This window comes from Prionailurus bengalensis, chromosome D2, assembly GCF_016509475.1.
Source record: "Prionailurus bengalensis isolate Pbe53 chromosome D2, Fcat_Pben_1.1_paternal_pri, whole genome shotgun sequence".
NCBI classification, from domain to species: Eukaryota; Metazoa; Chordata; class Mammalia; order Carnivora; family Felidae; genus Prionailurus; species Prionailurus bengalensis.
Genome location: NC_057351.1, coordinates 79386217 through 79402291, shown reverse-complemented (window position 1 = coordinate 79402291; position 16075 = coordinate 79386217). Strand labels below are relative to the sequence as shown.

The following is a 16075-nucleotide window of genomic DNA, read 5'->3' as shown; positions in this document are numbered from 1 at the left end:
TCCTAAAGTGGTGTCCGGCTCCCATCCCAGGTCCCGCGGTGCTAGGCGTCGCCAGGGAGGGTGGGCAGGTCCCCGAGTCGCAGGGAGCAGGCAGTTCGCTAATCCAGGGCCGCCCCCACTCAAACCTCCAGTGGGGCTGGAACCCGGCTCCCAGTCACCAAGGGAGCATTTATTGAGTGCCGGCTGTATACAGGGCAAGGGGAAGGGTGCAGAATCAGCAGCTGCTCTTGTTCTGAAGAGCTTTGGTACACCTGCCAGCGGTGAGTGGTTAAGTGCCAGGTGGGCGTATTTCTGGGGCTGTCTGCCCCCAGCTCTGCACCGTTCCTGCCAGAGCCCCTCCCGCCCCCAACACCCCCCTGCCTAGGGAACACTACAAAGGCTGCCACGCCGGGTGAAGTTTGAGCTTCTGGCTGGCTTCTCCCAGGACCGTGAACACGTCATCAAGCTGCTTCGGGCCTAACTTGCTCTGACCTGCTCCATCTGTCTGCCTCAAGTTCAGAGTGAACATCACCTCGAGATAATTCCGGGCGACCTTGCTCGCAGCACCCCTTTGCCACAGGGGTGACCGTGGATACCGCCCCCACCCAGCCGGAGCCACCCTGCAGCCCTCATGTCACTGTTTCCTCTTAACCTTTTCCCTTCTGCCAGGAGATGTTTGGTCACTTTGACAAATGTCAGAGCTCGGGTGGGCCTCGAGGGCGTGTTTCAGGCAAAGGACCCAGGTTGCTTAGAAGGGAATCTTTAAAGTTTTCCTTAGTAGAACCTGAGTTTCGACCGAGTCCTGTTTGTGCCCTGACAAATTGACTTCATACTTTTGATGTCCTTCCCGGAGCGGATGAACAGAAGCGTAAATGTGTCTTTTGTGGTTTGGCAGCAGCGGCTGTGGGAGCCACGGTTTCACATAGGGTGATCTCCCTGCACAGCTCACCGTTTGCCCTGATGAAACCCAGCTTCCCACTGGCAGGGAAGAGGGAAGCCCAGGAACATGCTTCTGGAATCCGATCCCCAGGGTCTCCTTGAACCTCTTGCTGTTTTACACACGGCTGTTTTCTCTCCGCTTTCCGTTAACCCTGATGGTTGTGGTTTGGGGCAGTGTGTTGTTAACATATTTCCACGTGAAACTTACGCGCTTTTAAGGCAGGGGGCACAGTTGGGCTGCGTGGATCGATGCCAGAATGACTCGTGGGTTCAACCGAGCGTTTGTCCCGGGACTGTCCATTCCCCTTGTTGACGCAGACAGACAAGCTGCCTGATCCCACAGGCCAGAAACAGAAACTCAGATTAAAAAACTCCCTTTTCTGTCTGATACAGCACGTGCCTTCTGGATGCCATCGCTGCTCAGCCACTTTAGGGCCCGTCTGGCGCACGTGGTAACCAGCCCCCAAGTCTCTGGCCCTCCAAGCAGATGCTTTTATAGATCTCGAACAGGCGGGCTGTCCTTGAAGCTGCCACTTGGGGCTGAATGGTGGTGGCCTTCCGCTCCCTGAAGCGTGCATGGATTAAAGAGGACAGCCAGTTTGCAGGCGTCCTTCTTGTGAGCCCCCTCCTGCAGCTTACTCCGGTGGGCCCCCGGGCCTTCATATCCCTCTCTGGTTACTTCCCAGGAGGCCACCGTCCGGCCGTTGACAGTTTCGTTCTCAGTAACGCGGGCTTCTTGGTTCTCGTAGGAATCGTCCGCCTGAGAGATGGGCTTCGGGATCGCTACCCCGTGGAAGATTACCTGGACCTCTTTGACCTGGCCGCACACCAGATTCATCAAGGACTGCAGGCCAGCTCTGCAGAGGAACAGAGCAGGATGACTAGGATCATTATCGGTACGGCTTCTGGGCAGCTCCCACCGGGGCTACTCCCGCCCCGGGCTGGGCCCCCATTCCCCCCGGGCCCCTTCTGCCCTGACGCTGGCCCAGCTTTTGCTCTGCCCGCCGGGAACATTTGCCTGACGCCGGCCACCTCTGTTGAAGGTGCACTTCCCGACCTGGCCGTCGGTCTCACCCCTCCGTGAAACGTTGACGTCGCTTACGCGATTTCTGTAAAGCAGCGACGCTTAGATTTTTTTTTTTTTACCTTTTATTTATTTTTGAGACAGAGAGAGATAGAGCATGAACAGGGGAGGGGCAGAGAGAGAGAGGGAGACACAGAATCTGAAACGGGCTCCAGGCTCTGAGCTGTCAGCACAGAGCCCGACGTGGTGCTCGAACTCACGGACTGTCAGATCATGACCTGAGGCGAAGTCGGACGCTTAACCGACTGAGCCACCCAGGTGCCCCAAGCAGCAACGTTTAGTAGGCTTTTTTAGTTCTGTGCGGACTCAAGTGTACCGGAAATGTTTTTGTCTTTTTTTTTTTTAAGTTGACATTTCTTTGTCTTCATTTAAACTAAGCGCACACGCGTAGTACTGATCTAAGTTTGGATGGGGCATCGTAATCGCCGATAACCAATGAGTCGATTTAATATTGTGGCTTTTGTAGTCCCTGGCCACTGGGGCCCGGTAGAGAGGGACGCAGTCTCTTCCTGAAGCAGACGCAGCCCTAACACATTGTTGGTGACTGATTGCTGTTGAGAAAGCCTAGCCCTTATCAACTTAATGCCTTTAGACATTCACAATGAGGTGGTTTGATTAATAATCACTTTTTTTTTTTAATTCACAAGAACGTTTTATAAAAAAAAAAAAAAAACCTGTCTACCCACCCGCTCTTTGTATTGGATTCAGCTTAGGAGAAGACATTTATCCACTTACCTCTTCTGAACGAGAGAAACCTAATCACATATTTTGCTTCAGTTGGTTACCTAAGGCAGCAATCTGTTTTTTTTCTTTTTTTAGCATTCCTAAATGTGTTATATTTTGATTCTCCAAACTCAAGGAATCTTTTAGCAACTCAGAGGAATTGTAATCAACCATTTGAAACATGGCCTTGCTTTTGACTCTCCTGTCCAAGGAGATAGACTTCCACGCCTAAGCTCTGATTTATTTATGGTTTTTTAACTCACATCAAGTTCTGAGAGCCAGATGAGATCATACACCCCCCATCCCAGTAGTGCGAATTGGCTACTAGCTATTTTCTTGCAGCCTTGGGTCCACACACCTCAGCTCACAAGTCTAATTAATACTTGATTGTGACTCCTACACCGTATGCCTCTGGGAGAATCTCATGTTCTTATGAAAGAGCTAAAAATACACATCCTAGGGCTAGGAAATAGAGCCTAAGATAATGAATGAAAAAGGAAAGCCTTAGTGTGGTTTGCTAATTTTACTTCCAGATTTAAAAAGGAAAATTAAGGAAAAAGTTTGCTGCTCTGATACTTACCTAGAACAGAGTTTGATGAGTTTCAGGGTAGTGGAGAGGCAGGTGGAAAGCTGGCGGCTAAGGCCTGCCTGTGCCACCAGCCGGCTCTGAGACGTGTGACGAGTCGGTCTTGGCGTTCCTGAGCTTTAGTCGGCACATCTGCACCATGGGACAGAATGGACCAGATCCATTCTGGCTCCTGCGAGCCCTGAAATGCGATTCAGCTCTGCTTCAGCTTCCTCGGGTTAGGTCTTTGGTAGAGCATAAGTGTCTTCCTTCACCCCTGCTCACGGGTCAGAGAGAGCCTTTCCTCAGTGGTCTGGGCCAGTGGCTGGAGTCACAAGGGATTCCAGTGACCAGATTCTCGGGGGTGGGGCTCCAGACACACGGAAAGGCAGGCCCCCTCCCTCTGCTGTCACGGCCCCCTGCTCTGCCCCGACAAAGTGCTCAGCTGGGGATCTGACTGTTGGTGGAGTTGTTGATGGAGTCTTCCCCTAGATTGTAAGAGAGGAGAAGGCAGGGGATTGTCTGTCCCGTTTCCTTTCTCTGTCCCTAATGCCGAGCACACTGCCAGGCACTTTGAGACACTAGATGAATGTTTTCTGGATGGATGGATGGACGGACGGACAGACGGGTGGAGGGACAGACGTTTCTCTGGTTGCAGAGCTGGTTTATGTATGAGCTCTGACCGAATTTGTGCCACTTGGTTTTAGATACTTCCCTTGTTGTAATATTCTCATATTCATTGTGAGTAGAATGTTCAAAGGACTTCTGACGGGCGTGCCTTGCCCGTATTGTACGGTATTATCTTGAAAGAGAGGAAAGACCAGCACAGAAATGCTCCCCTGGGTGTGACTGAACATCCTAGAAGAGCCAGGGCCTTGCCAACTCCCCGCATCTTTGTGACGCACTCATCCCCGATCAAAGAAACTCGTCTTTTGGCTCAGATTTTCCCTGAATAAGTGATTTTGAGATGTATCAAGTACGCATGTAAAATGTTGGGAAATTGAATTGGTATGTAATGGATCGATTTGCGTCTCTTCTTAAATCTCTGAAGACTCTGCTAAAAAGAAAAAAAAAGTCAGGGAAGTGGTTCAAGTGTCGGAGAGGGAGACGCGGAAATGTGCGTGCCTTGGCCTCCTCCCCGTTTTAGAATGCGTGTTGAACGTTTCCTCCTCCGTCCACGCGGACCATCGTAAAACCAGGGCCGGGCCGGCGGGCCGTCTACCCAGTCAGTACTGAGTGAATGCCAGCTGTGTGCGGGGCGATGGGGTGGCGGGCCCGTCGGACGCAGCACCTGAGACTGAGGTCCCGTGAGCCTTCCCGCAAAGCCTTCCTCTCGTTTGGTCTCAGAGAGTGCCCCGGACCGGCCGTTGTGATTGAACAAAAAAATCTGATGCTGATTGCCATCTCATTTCCTGAAGAGCCTCCGTTTCCCTAAACTACTCTTTCATCCCTGGCACTTGGGGAAGGAAACGATCTAGTACGTTCTCAGCAGGCCCTTCCAATGCCACAGAGCTGTGTGCCGTGAGCAGAGTCAAACATCGTGAAATTGGGAGGCCAGATGCTGGCAGAGGGTTTTTTTGGGCACATCCTGGAGAAGAGCTGGGAGGGAGCGGATGCTCCGTGGTGCCTAGATCACCTGGATTTCCAGATGGAGGCCTTTGGGGGGAAGCGGAGGAAGTCGCCGTGGCAGAGGGTCGTGACTCTTCCTGGAGTCCCCTGTGCCGGTGGTGGTGGACCAGCTCACCCATCATGGCTGGTTGAGGGGAAGGCATCGATCGGAGCCCAGTTTGGCCCCCAGCACAGGCTGCCCCGCGGGAGCCCCTAACTCAGCACCGCTCATTTGTGGCGTTCTCTGTTTCTAGGGGAGGCCAGCGCGTCCACCATGTGGGACAACAACGCCTGGACGTTCTTCTACGACAACAGCACGGATGGAGAGCCGCCCTTTCTGACCCAGGACTTCATCCATGCCTTTCAGCCAGACGCAAAACTGATTGTCATGCTCAGGGACCCCGTGGAGAGGTGAGCGGTTTGGGTTTTTCGTGCATTTGGGGGTGAAGAGGCAGTTTTAAAGACCCGCCTTCTCATCATGAGCAAGATCTTGCCTCTTTTTTTTTTTTTTTTTTAAATAAACAAGCTTAACTTGCAACGTTACTGCTCTTTCTTGTGTAAATGTTATTCTTGGGGCAGTCTTCCTTGGGTCTAAACAAATTGTGGATTGTTTTCTTAGACAGTCTGACCACGGTCTTTGGGCCGTCCGCCTCTGGCCTGGGGACGTGGGCCCTTCCTTGGGTACCGTCAGGGCACGTGAAACCCCCTTGGAATCAGGGGCGTCGGGGTTTGCCGAGCGCTTTAGCTGCCGCGATTCCTTGTGTCATGACCCCGTCAGCTCCGCTGAGTGTTCCGTCTCCAGCTTTCCTCAAAAGACCAAAAGGAAGAAAAATGATGGGCAGGGCTGCTTTGTTGTAGAAAGCCGGGGTCGCCCCGTGTGACCGAGGCGCAGCTGGCGTGATACTGAACGGCGGGGCCGGGCCGGCACTGGCGATGCTCCGATCGCACCAAAGCGCGCGTAGACGGCGGAAGCTCAGGGCTTCTGGGACACTTAGCCCAGCAGTCCCCGTAGTATCACCACATCAGAGACGAGGGGCCCGCAGGCTGGTCCAGGATCCTGGAGTGGGAGTCCCCGAGCCCTGTGATGACCAGTCCAGCTCCGTGAGACTATTCTTCCTCTTGCGAAGCCGGATCTGTCTTGCAGGAGTATCCGCACTTTGGATCTGCTTCCCCACAGAGTCACACAGACCACGTGTCATGCTCCCCAAATGGCAGCGCCTGCCACATTGGAAGACAACAGCCAGGGCCTTCGGTGTCTCGCTTTTCTTTGGGCTCCGCGTCTCTTGTTATGGCCGGGGTTATGCCTCTCCCAAGCAGGTGCTGAAGTTCTAACCGCCCCCATACGTCTGAGGGTGACCTTGTTTGAAAACAGGGCCTTTGCGGCTGGACTCGAGTTAAAATGAGGTTCTGTTGGACTCGGGTGGCCCCTGATCCGGTGGCTGATACCCTTGTGAGAAGAGGAAATTTGGACACAGGGACAGGGAGGACACCACGTGATGGCAGAGGCGGAGACTGGAGTGACGCGTCCGCAGGCCCGGGAGCACCTAGGATTGCCGACCACCGCCAGCAGCTGGCGACGGGTCTGGCACAGCCCCTCACTCAGCACCCGCAGCGGGAACCCGCCCTGCTGAAGCCAGGATTTCAGACTTGGAGCTTTCAGAAATCCCAAAGAATAAAAATCCCGCAGTCACGGGCCCACAGGTTGCGGTAGAAACTAATATCCCCCTAATATCTTTCTTGGATGGCATGCATCCGGGGCCTCGTGTCCTTGCCAGGCATAGCAATAAGATGTGCTTGTTGTGGAAATTTTAGGAAATATACTGGAAAGCTATAAAGGAAAACTGTTATAAAAAGCAGCAATAGTCTCCCACCAGCTTACCTAGGCTGATAAGTGTGTGTGTGTGTGTGTATGTGTGTACACAACCGTCTGCACATCCAGTCTTACACCTGCTGCTTTTGTTTCACATTCTCGCCCCCAGGAGGACTTGCCTTAAAGTCCTGCCCTGGTCACTCCCTGCATTTATCTCTGTGTCCCTTTGGCGGAGCTCTCGAAACGGCCCCTGCAGCTCTGACCGTGGCCTGGTCAGAGGAGCGCTGGCTTGTCCCCCTCTGTCTGCGCTGCGGCAGGCCCTCCTCGTGCTGCATCACAAGGCACATCTTTGTGCCCCGGATGCCGCCACTCTGGTTCTGTCCTTCTCCTCGGGAAGCCACCCTGCCTGGTTCCGAGGCGGCCGCTGACCTCGGAGCAGCTCGCCACATCCTACCTGCTGGTTCCCACAGTTGGGAGGCAGGGATCGGCCCTTCTGCTCAGGGAGTGGGCTGCCCAGCCTCCTCCCCAGCCGGAGAGCGGTTGACACAAACCGGAGGTGCGCTCGTGTAGACATGATTATGTAACTGTCAGCCTCGGGAGGAAAGGCTCCATGACTGAGTGACCCCTCACCGCCCACTGAGGTGTTTTCACAGCTGCTCTGCCCTCCTCCCCCAGACCGCCTCCAGCCGCAGCTCCCAAGGCTGGGACATTCTCTCAAGAGTATGCTTCCTGTGCACCGAATGTCTTCCTGTCACTCTCCCTAGTTCCTCATTCTGGGGGAGGTCACGCTGTGTCTCAGGCTCGGGCCACGGGAGTGAGCGTTGCGACATCGTGTCACTCCCTGGGCATAGAGGGGTGGGGACCGGTGTGGTGTGGGTCTGGTCTTGTTCAGCGTGTGCCTGCCCCGTCCTGGGCCCCGGGCATGGGAGCCCACGGCTGGTTGCAGGACCAGCGTGGCTGTGGTTGTTAAGGTCTGTGACTTCAACCAGAGCAAGAGGGAGGGTGAGAAGTGACCCAGAAGAGGGAATGAGCTCCTAGTGGGGAGGTCTAGAGGGGTTACTCTGGAGGAGCTGAAGCCAGGCTGGGTTTTGAAGGCTGAGTAGGAGTTTGGCAAGTCGACAGAGATGGAGTGTGGTTGAGAGGAAGAAGCCTTGCGAGCAGGGAGAACAGTGAGAGCAAAGGTAAAGACCACAGGTTCTCTGGTTGGGAGGGTGGAATCACCTTTCCTAAACACGTCCCTTTCTTCCTGCAGTTCTCGATTGTACCTCCGAGGACACAAGTGCCATAAGGCGAGCCTCTCAGTGGGGAGGGCCGTGGTGCTGCCCAGATTCAGACAGCTGAGCCAAAGCAGGACCTGCCCAACTTGCCTCTAGACCCAGCCAAAAGTCGGCCTGCCTTTACAAGACTTACGGGCCACGAGACGGCCATTTCAAGTAGTCCCAGGTTTTGCCTCCTCTCTCCCCTCCTCTCCTCTCCCCTCTCCTTCCCTCTCCCAAATACTCTGTTTATTGTGAATACTCTTGCCTTTCTAGTCCTCAACAGGAAGAGTTGGTCCATTTGGTCCTTTCTCGAACCCTGACCACATGTTGGGCATGGTGCTGGGGGCTGAGCATATACATATCTGTGAAAGATGAAGGTCCATCCAGTGCCTACCCTCTGGGGGCTGGCACTTTTTTGGAGAAGTGAGGCCTTGCCTCTCTCGTGGCAGATGTCGTGGTGGCTGCCGACGAGGGAACGGCCCGATGCCGCCATGGCAGCCTGCATCAGGAGGCTAACCCCGTCATTGAATCACCTGCTGCATTCGGCATCGACTGCCGTATAACAGTTCACCCCCAAAGTCAGCAGCTTAGAACACCACACAGTTACTATTGCACAGTCTCTGTGGGTCAGAACCTGACCCGGTTTACTGCATCCTCTCCTTCGGGCTCGCTCTCAAGGCCACAGTCAGGGCTTCACCATGGTGGGGTCTCATCCAAAGGCTTGACCGGGGAAGGCTCTGCTTCCAAGCTCTCACGGTTGTTGGCAGATTCAGTTCCTCAAGGGCTGTTGGAGGGAGGGCGTCCGTTCTTCGCTGGCTGTTGGCTAGAAGCTTCCCTCAAGGCCTTGCTGCTGGATCTTGCCAACAGGGCTGCTTTCTTCATCAAAGCCAGCAAGGGGAGAGTCAGCCAGCAAGTCGGAAGTCACAGTCTTTTATAATCTGATCGCTAGACTGTCCATCCATCACCTTTACATACTCTGTCGGTTAGAAGCAAGTTACAAGGTCCAGGCCACACTCGAAGGGAGGAGGTTACATGCTCTGAATGCCAAGGAACAGGGATTTTTGCCCTGCACACCTGCCCTCCATTTCCCTGTCTGATCCTCCCAGAGACCTGGGTCCCAGCCGTGCAGCCAACAGCAGAGAAGCTGCCGGTGTGATACCCCCGTCCAGAGGCAGAGCCCCCCCCCACGCACTGTGGAGTGTGTGTTCATCTACACCTTTTCTGTGCGGGCTACTGACAGCAACAGCTGTTTTGCTGCTTTTTAAGCATTTATAAAAAATACGCAACAGTAGGGATTTCTTCTTTTTTTAAACCCGTGGCTCTTGGCCTATCCTAAGTGGCTGGCTCGTTTGCCATCCCAGCCAGAAAGGATGATAGATACTCAATGTTCAGGTCACTCGAAGAAACACACCCTTGGAGCCCTGTTCTCTTTAGTCTAACCGGGCCCCGGGCCAATAGCCCACTTGGGTCGTCCCGCGACCTCGCTCTTCCGTGGGGACGTTCCGCGGTTGGCTGCTGCCAGTGGGATTAGGCTAAACTTTTCTTTCCATCTACAAATTGGCGGGGGCCAGGGGTGGATTTTATTTCTAGTTTCAGATTCACATTTAGCCGTTATTTCTAGAATTGATCCAAGGTAGAGGGTTTAAAAATACTGGAAATGCAGGTAGCATCAAATCAATCACGTTTCAGTTTCCAGAGAAAGATGTAAATGGTAAGTTAGCCCATTTCCCCCCTTCTGGAGGAGAACAGAGGAATAGTGGAAAGTGGATAGGCTGGTGCTTGCGGCCAGAAGGGCCAGCCAGGCGTCATGTCGCAAGTTTCTCTGTGTAAGAGATAATGACGGTTTAAAAAAGTGAAGCGTTTTCTAGGCCAAATTGGCCCACTTAATTAAAAAGCAGAATTTTCTTCATTTAATCTGACGCTAAAGTGGAAAAGACCGTTCTTTTCACTGCCTCTCACGTTAGCCTCCTGCCTCTTGGTGGAGTTTGCCTCATCATTTGGAGACAGCCTCCGTTACGTGTGCAGAATGGCTGGAAGGTGCTGGCCCCTCGGACGTAGTTCACTTAGGGGACACTTGGAGGGTAGGGTCACACAGCATCTGTCAAGGACTTTACCATGTCTCTGTTTTGGGTTTCGTTCTGTGTGTAGTTTTAATGCGGGGTGCAGCAATGACCCCCACAGGGATGCTTGGTTTTCCTCTTTTATGATGACGAGTCAAACAGGACGGAGAGCTCCGCTAACAGTGAGAACTTGATTTTGACCCAGGCACCATGAGCCTGGGAACCTGGGGCGTTGTTTTCTTCATCTGCTTGTATAAATTGATTTTTTAGAGTTTATATATTTATTTTGAGAGAGAGAGAGAGTGAGCGAGTGCGTGTGTATGGGAGGGGCAGGAAGAGAGGGAGAGAGAGAATCCCAAGGAGGTTCTGTGTGCTGTCAGCATAGAGCCCAACACGGGGCTCGAACTCATGAGGCGTGAGATCGTGACCTGAGTGGAGATCAAGAGTCAGACGCCTAACCCACTGGGCCACCAGGCCCCCCTAAACTGATTTTGAAACAGCCCACTAGTGTGAGTCAATAATTAATCTATTTAGGACGATGCCCTAGGAAGGGAAGGAATGAAACACTTAATGAAATGCATCCATTTACATGCAGTTGATCATTAGGACAGAGTAATGAGCGACGCTAAGCCTTGGGGCAGGAATGCTGGTTTCATGGATCTTACTCCCAGCAAAGCGGGTGGTAGGATGTGTGAGCGGTGAGTGGCAAACCAGGGTCACCTTGTAGAGTCATAGCTCTGGGGGACCAGATAGTCTGAATCAGAACCCCAGCTCTGCCACTCACTGGCTGTGTGGCTTTGAGCAGGTTACTTGACCTCTCTGTGTCTCATTTCCTTACCGGTGAAATGGGGGAAAATAGTCCTATCTCTAGGGTTGTGAGAATGACTTAATATATGTAACGTATTTAAACAGGGCTGGATAAATACAAAATATTATGGAATTATTAGCTATTATTGTTAGGTCACAGTAGTAGCAAATAGTGACAATAACCAGACTGAGCACTCATTTACTCCCTGAACAGGCATACGTTAGAGAAGAAAGTCCTCCTTGTCTGCCTTCGTGGAGTCTATGTCCAGTGCAAGGGCCGGGGACAGCCCTCAATTAAGTGACCAAAGCGTTAACTGAGCATGTACTCAGGCTGGGCTACCTGCTAAGCCCTTTTCAGGCATTGCCTCATTTGAGCTTGGCAAGTAGGTGTGTGGGCTCAGTGGGGCTGCATTACTGGGTTCGCTGTCAACTGGTTAGTAGTGTGGCCAGGCTGGATTTGAGCCCTTGTTGGTTTGAGGAATCAGGCTTTCTTCCCTATCATAGGCTGGTCCTTGGGATGCAGATTTAACTTGGAGACGGCAGTGAGCACGCAGGAGGTTTACGGGGCCCGTTGTGGGACAAGCCGGTGGCGGGGGGGGGGGGGAGGTGGCGGTGGGGGGAGACAGGCAGAGCAGAGGTTGGGGCCATGATGCAGTCACACAGAGGTCTCCCCGACCCCACCACGAGCTCCGTGGCTTGGACGGCCCTTCAGAGTTGTCCCCAGCGAGGCCTCTCCCAGCCACCAGCCGCTGTCCCCTGTCCATGCTGGGGAAGCGTAACCATGGGGGGGGCGGGGCCTTTCCTGGACGGGACTGGGCTGTGAGCCACCAGCAGGGTGACTCCCCACTTTTGCAAAGCTCTGGAAGCAGTAAGGTCCCCTGTCTTTGATGGGTGCCTTCGGGGCATGGACCCCACGTCAGAGAGATTAAGATGCTGATCCCAGGGCGACATCGAGTTCAGATTAGCAGGAAGCTGCACCGACCGACGCTGCAGGATTGCCGGCACCCTCTGACTTGAGACGAGACGTTCTCTCGCCGCTCAGATGTCCCGCAAACAGTTCCACTTCCCTAGGTCCCTGGGAGTGCTGACTTAGTGCCACAGACACGTCCTTGGGCCGGAGTGGGGAGCTGGCGCTTCGGCGTCATGTGTGGTATTTTCTCCGTAATACATCTGCACGGGGATTGAAAAGCAGGCTGTCACCCAGCGCTGATGGACCGGTTATTAATGTCGATTATCTTAAGGGGAAATGAGGAGGACTCCCCTGTGGGCAAGAGATGGGACCAGGGGTGGGGGGGGGGGGAGGCCGTCGGAGCGGAGAGGTCGTGACAGCGGCCTCAGAGTCGCAGATCGATGATACGCCCTCTTCCTCCCTCCGGCCCGCACTCTTGCCTTTGTCTTTGAGACTCTGGGGGACGAAGAAATCAGCGGGAGTCTCCAGGAGGATTGTAGTGCAGTGTCTCCCAGTGGCCTGTTAATTTCCTGGCGGATTCAGGCATTTCGCCTCTCAGAACCTGTCTGTGGGGTGTTACGGCCTGCCTTTCGTGAGCCCTAAACGTGGCGTGGGCTCACTTTCGTAGGGCTGAGCTGTGAGCCACCCGAGGCCGAGGGGGTTGGCCGGGGATGTCACGGTGGGGAGGGAGGGCCGGCCGGGCCCAGGCCAGGACAGCTCGGGCCTTTGTGAAGGTGCTCTGAAGGCCGTTCGGGACTGACCGCCTGGCGAAGGCCCCCGTCTCGTTACCGGTGAGAGAAAAACCATCGTGCTGAAACTTCCTTGTGTGTTTGACACTGTTTATGTTTTTGGGAAATGTTTACAGAGGCGTGGGCAGCCCTGCGTGCTCCCACACGGGTTGTTTGCAGAGGGCGAGAGCCACCGGGGAGAAGGGCCCCGTTGTAGCCAGTCCGCAGAGGCTGCGAGGCGAGACGTGTGCCCACATCAGGCCAGGATGGATGGGGGTGGGGTGGTGGCGAGTCCCCTCTGGACCACCAGGTCAGTCCGGGGACCTCGGATTAGTGAGGCTGGCGAGTTGAAGCGGGGAGGGGGAGACGGCGCCTGTCACACACGGGCCAGCCCTGGGGGGCGGTGGCCACGCCCTGCGGTGGGGGTCCCCCAGCCTGGGATTCAGGCCTGGCTTCGCTACTGCTTTAATCAGGGGCAGCCCAGCGATCCACTGCGCGTTCTTCTCTTTCCTGGCAGCAGATACCCACGATCAGGGTCACTGGCAAACTGTGTCCAAGTGCTTTGTCAACCACGCTGAGCAATTAGATGAAAGGCACGTTTGGTATTGCCTCTGCGAGGTCCTGCCTTTTGTTCCCTGAGCATTTACCACGGACCCAGGACTGGCTGCTCTGGACCCAGAACCCTACTCGTGCCCGAGGGGAAGAGAAGACCGGCCCAAATGACCTCAGTGAACTGGAGATTTTGCATCCATGTGGACACGTTCGGGCCCAAACGTGGATGTTCTCCTCTGGCAGAAAATGAGCCTCATCCGTGTCACCCGTGTGTATGGCCCTAAAGTGACTCTCGACATGTTCTCCAAACGAGCTGGCCCGGCCAGTCCTGCTTCATTGTTCCTCACGGTGAGAAATGCACAGCCCATGATTCGGCGAGACGGAAGGGCCTGCTTCCCAGCCACATCAAATGGCCTTTATTTCCTCGTAGTTAAAATACACATGATGATTATTGACGGCACAGTATCGGAGGTCAGGAAGTTATCGATCAGTGATTTGAATCTGGACGCCAGCAGATGGAGAACAGTGACGGGGTTCTCGGTTTTTCATTTTCGTCATCCCCCTCTGGGTGGCTGCAGGCCCGGGGTGGGGGCTGGGTGAAGCAGAGGACAAGAGTGTTATGTGCCCACCTCCCGGGGGGGTCCTGGTGGAGGAAATGGGACGTTCACCTGCGGGTCCCTGAGAAGCCGGCTGGCGGGCACTCTGGGAACGCGGCGAAATTGGGGCCCGGCACGGCCTGCAGGCGGTGAGCCAGCCCAGGAGCCGGCAGCCGCCCCCGGCCGCCCACCATCCCAGCAGCCGCCCCCGGTCTCTTCCCAGAGCCCAGCCCTCTGAGACGGCCGAAGCGTGACGCTTCGATGGGGACCGACAGCACGGCTCAGGCTCTCGAGACCGAGCCGATGAAGTGTCGCGTGCCTTGGGGGCCCGGGGATGTCCGTGACTTCTGACGTGAGCCTCTCCGGGAACGGACGGGTTAAAAGCAGCAGGGACTTTCTGGGGGCGACGAAAACCTTCTGGAAGAGGATGGTGGCAGCATGGGTGCAGCATCGTGTGTGTGCCAAGACCTACTACTGGGTTGTTAGGACGTGGATTACGTCTCCATTTCCAAGGGCGGTGAGCACCAAACCCACTAAGGCCAAGCAGCCGATGACCGTCGGCTCATGCAAGTGGCGGAAGATCACTCCGTGCGCTCTGAAATTGTTGTTTTCAATGTTTGTTTATTTCGAGAGAGAGCGCGCGTGCACGCGGAAGCGCGGTGGAGGGGCGGAGAGAGGGGCTCTCAGCGCAGAGCCCGACTCGGGGTTCGATCTCCCAAACCGTGAGCTCATGACCTGAGCTGAAATCAAGGGTCGGACGCTCAGCTGACCGAGCCGCCCAGGCGCCCCGAGCTCTGACATCGTGACGAACACCTGAACACCTGTTTGTCGTTGCTGCCGAATGATGCCCAAGGCGACGCTCCGTAAACTCGCTTTTCCCGATGGTCACAGCGATGCTCATCTTTGTCCTGAGTGTGTGTTGGCTGCTGTGTTACACGTCACAATTGCTTTTCTGTTTCCAGGAGCTTAAGTAGTTCTGTAACAGAATTGCCTCCTGCTTTGCAGTCACTGGGCACCTAAAACAACACAAACGTCAAAACGGACCCCAAACCCATCGGCTCCGATGGCTGGCCCTCCCCCCGCCCCGGTGGATTGGCTCCTAAACTCAGACCATGGGCCGAGGCCTGTGGGATCAGGGGGCTCTGTCTGGGCCCAGGCAGACCTGGGTTCCTTTGGGCCCCAGCCGCAAAGGCCCTGGGGCCGTGTGACCTCTCCAAAGTCCAGCCTTCTCCTTGTAAGACAGGGTGACGACGCTCTGCCTGTGGCTCAGGCCGGGAGGGGGGGCTCGGGGGGACGGGTTGTGAACGCGGAATGAGAAAACGTGTGCAGTGCGTGGCGCAGGGCCTGCTGAGGGCAGCCGCGTCAGGGATGGAAGCCGTGAGGACCGTGGGAGCTGACGCCCACAGCACCCGCGAGCCCGGCCTGTGGGAGCGGCCCACGGAGTAGTGGCTGCCCCTGTTTTTGTGCCGATCTGTCCACCCACCTCTGCTCGGTGTCGTTGAAGGAATCCAGCCGGTTTTACATGGCGGGGCCTTCAGTGATGGCCTTGGTGGCCATTCCTCTGCCCCCGCGAGAGGGAGAGATGTAGTCCCGTCCAGAGGCACCAGGTTCGGGGAGCCACCCCCCCACGCATACATTCTCTCCCACTCCCCCTCGCGGCCGTGCTGGGTCCCGGGACCCCCGCACCACACAGGCAGGAGCCGAGCACACTTCCAGGAGAGCCGGCCCCCCGTCACGGGGCCGCCCCAGCAGCCTTCTAAAATAACCATAGCACAGAAGGCCTGGAATGTATTTGGACTTATATTTGGAATTGCTGTTGGAAGCGGTCCTGGCCAAATGTAACACCCATCTGTTTGGGATGGTTTAAGAGTAAGAAAATTAGATGGTTCGGCAGAAGGGGGCTTGGCGGCCCCTACAATGCAAGGGGGCTGGCTGGGTGTCGGGGCAGCTGGCTCTCAGCCAGGGAGCCCTCAGCCCCGCCAGTCGTGACTGTTCCTGCTGCTGGGGCCACTCGCTTCCTGCTGGACTGCCCCAGCTGGAGACCTCCCCCTTGTCTCAAGCTGGTTCCTGAACCTTCTACCCCCTGGGCAGTCTACCCTCCAGGAGTGTAGTTCAGGTTTCCTTCCCGCTCTGGACGGCCTTTCAGCCATTGAAGCTGTTGTCCTTCCTGCTAAGTCTTGCTTCTTCAGATGGAACAGCTCCTTCCCCCTCACCGTTTGGCACCCAGCCCTGAAAGCAAGCATCCTTTGGGATCCCAACTGGCCAGGCTGGTGCAGAGTGACACCCTCCCACATTTTTAATGCCATACCTTTATTAATGCATCCTATGGTTTGCATCAGTGTCCATGCAATTCTGTGATGATTCGTTATGAGTTCATGTCAGCTAAACCTATTGTGTGTTTACCCTGTTGGCCTCT

The 16075-nt window shown here is 55.2% G+C and overlaps 1 protein-coding gene across 1 annotated transcript in view; it reads left to right on the top strand.

Moving 5' to 3' along the window:
* The window catches only part of CHST15 (carbohydrate sulfotransferase 15), a 79298-nt gene that overhangs the window by 47913 nt on the left and 15310 nt on the right, over positions 1-16075 (top strand). Inside the window, exons 4-5 of the mRNA XM_043597797.1 lie at positions 1668-1814; positions 5153-5309. Coding sequence (XP_043453732.1) covers positions 1668-1814; positions 5153-5309 — 304 coding nt within the window. The remainder of the gene's footprint in view (positions 1-1667; positions 1815-5152; positions 5310-16075) is intronic.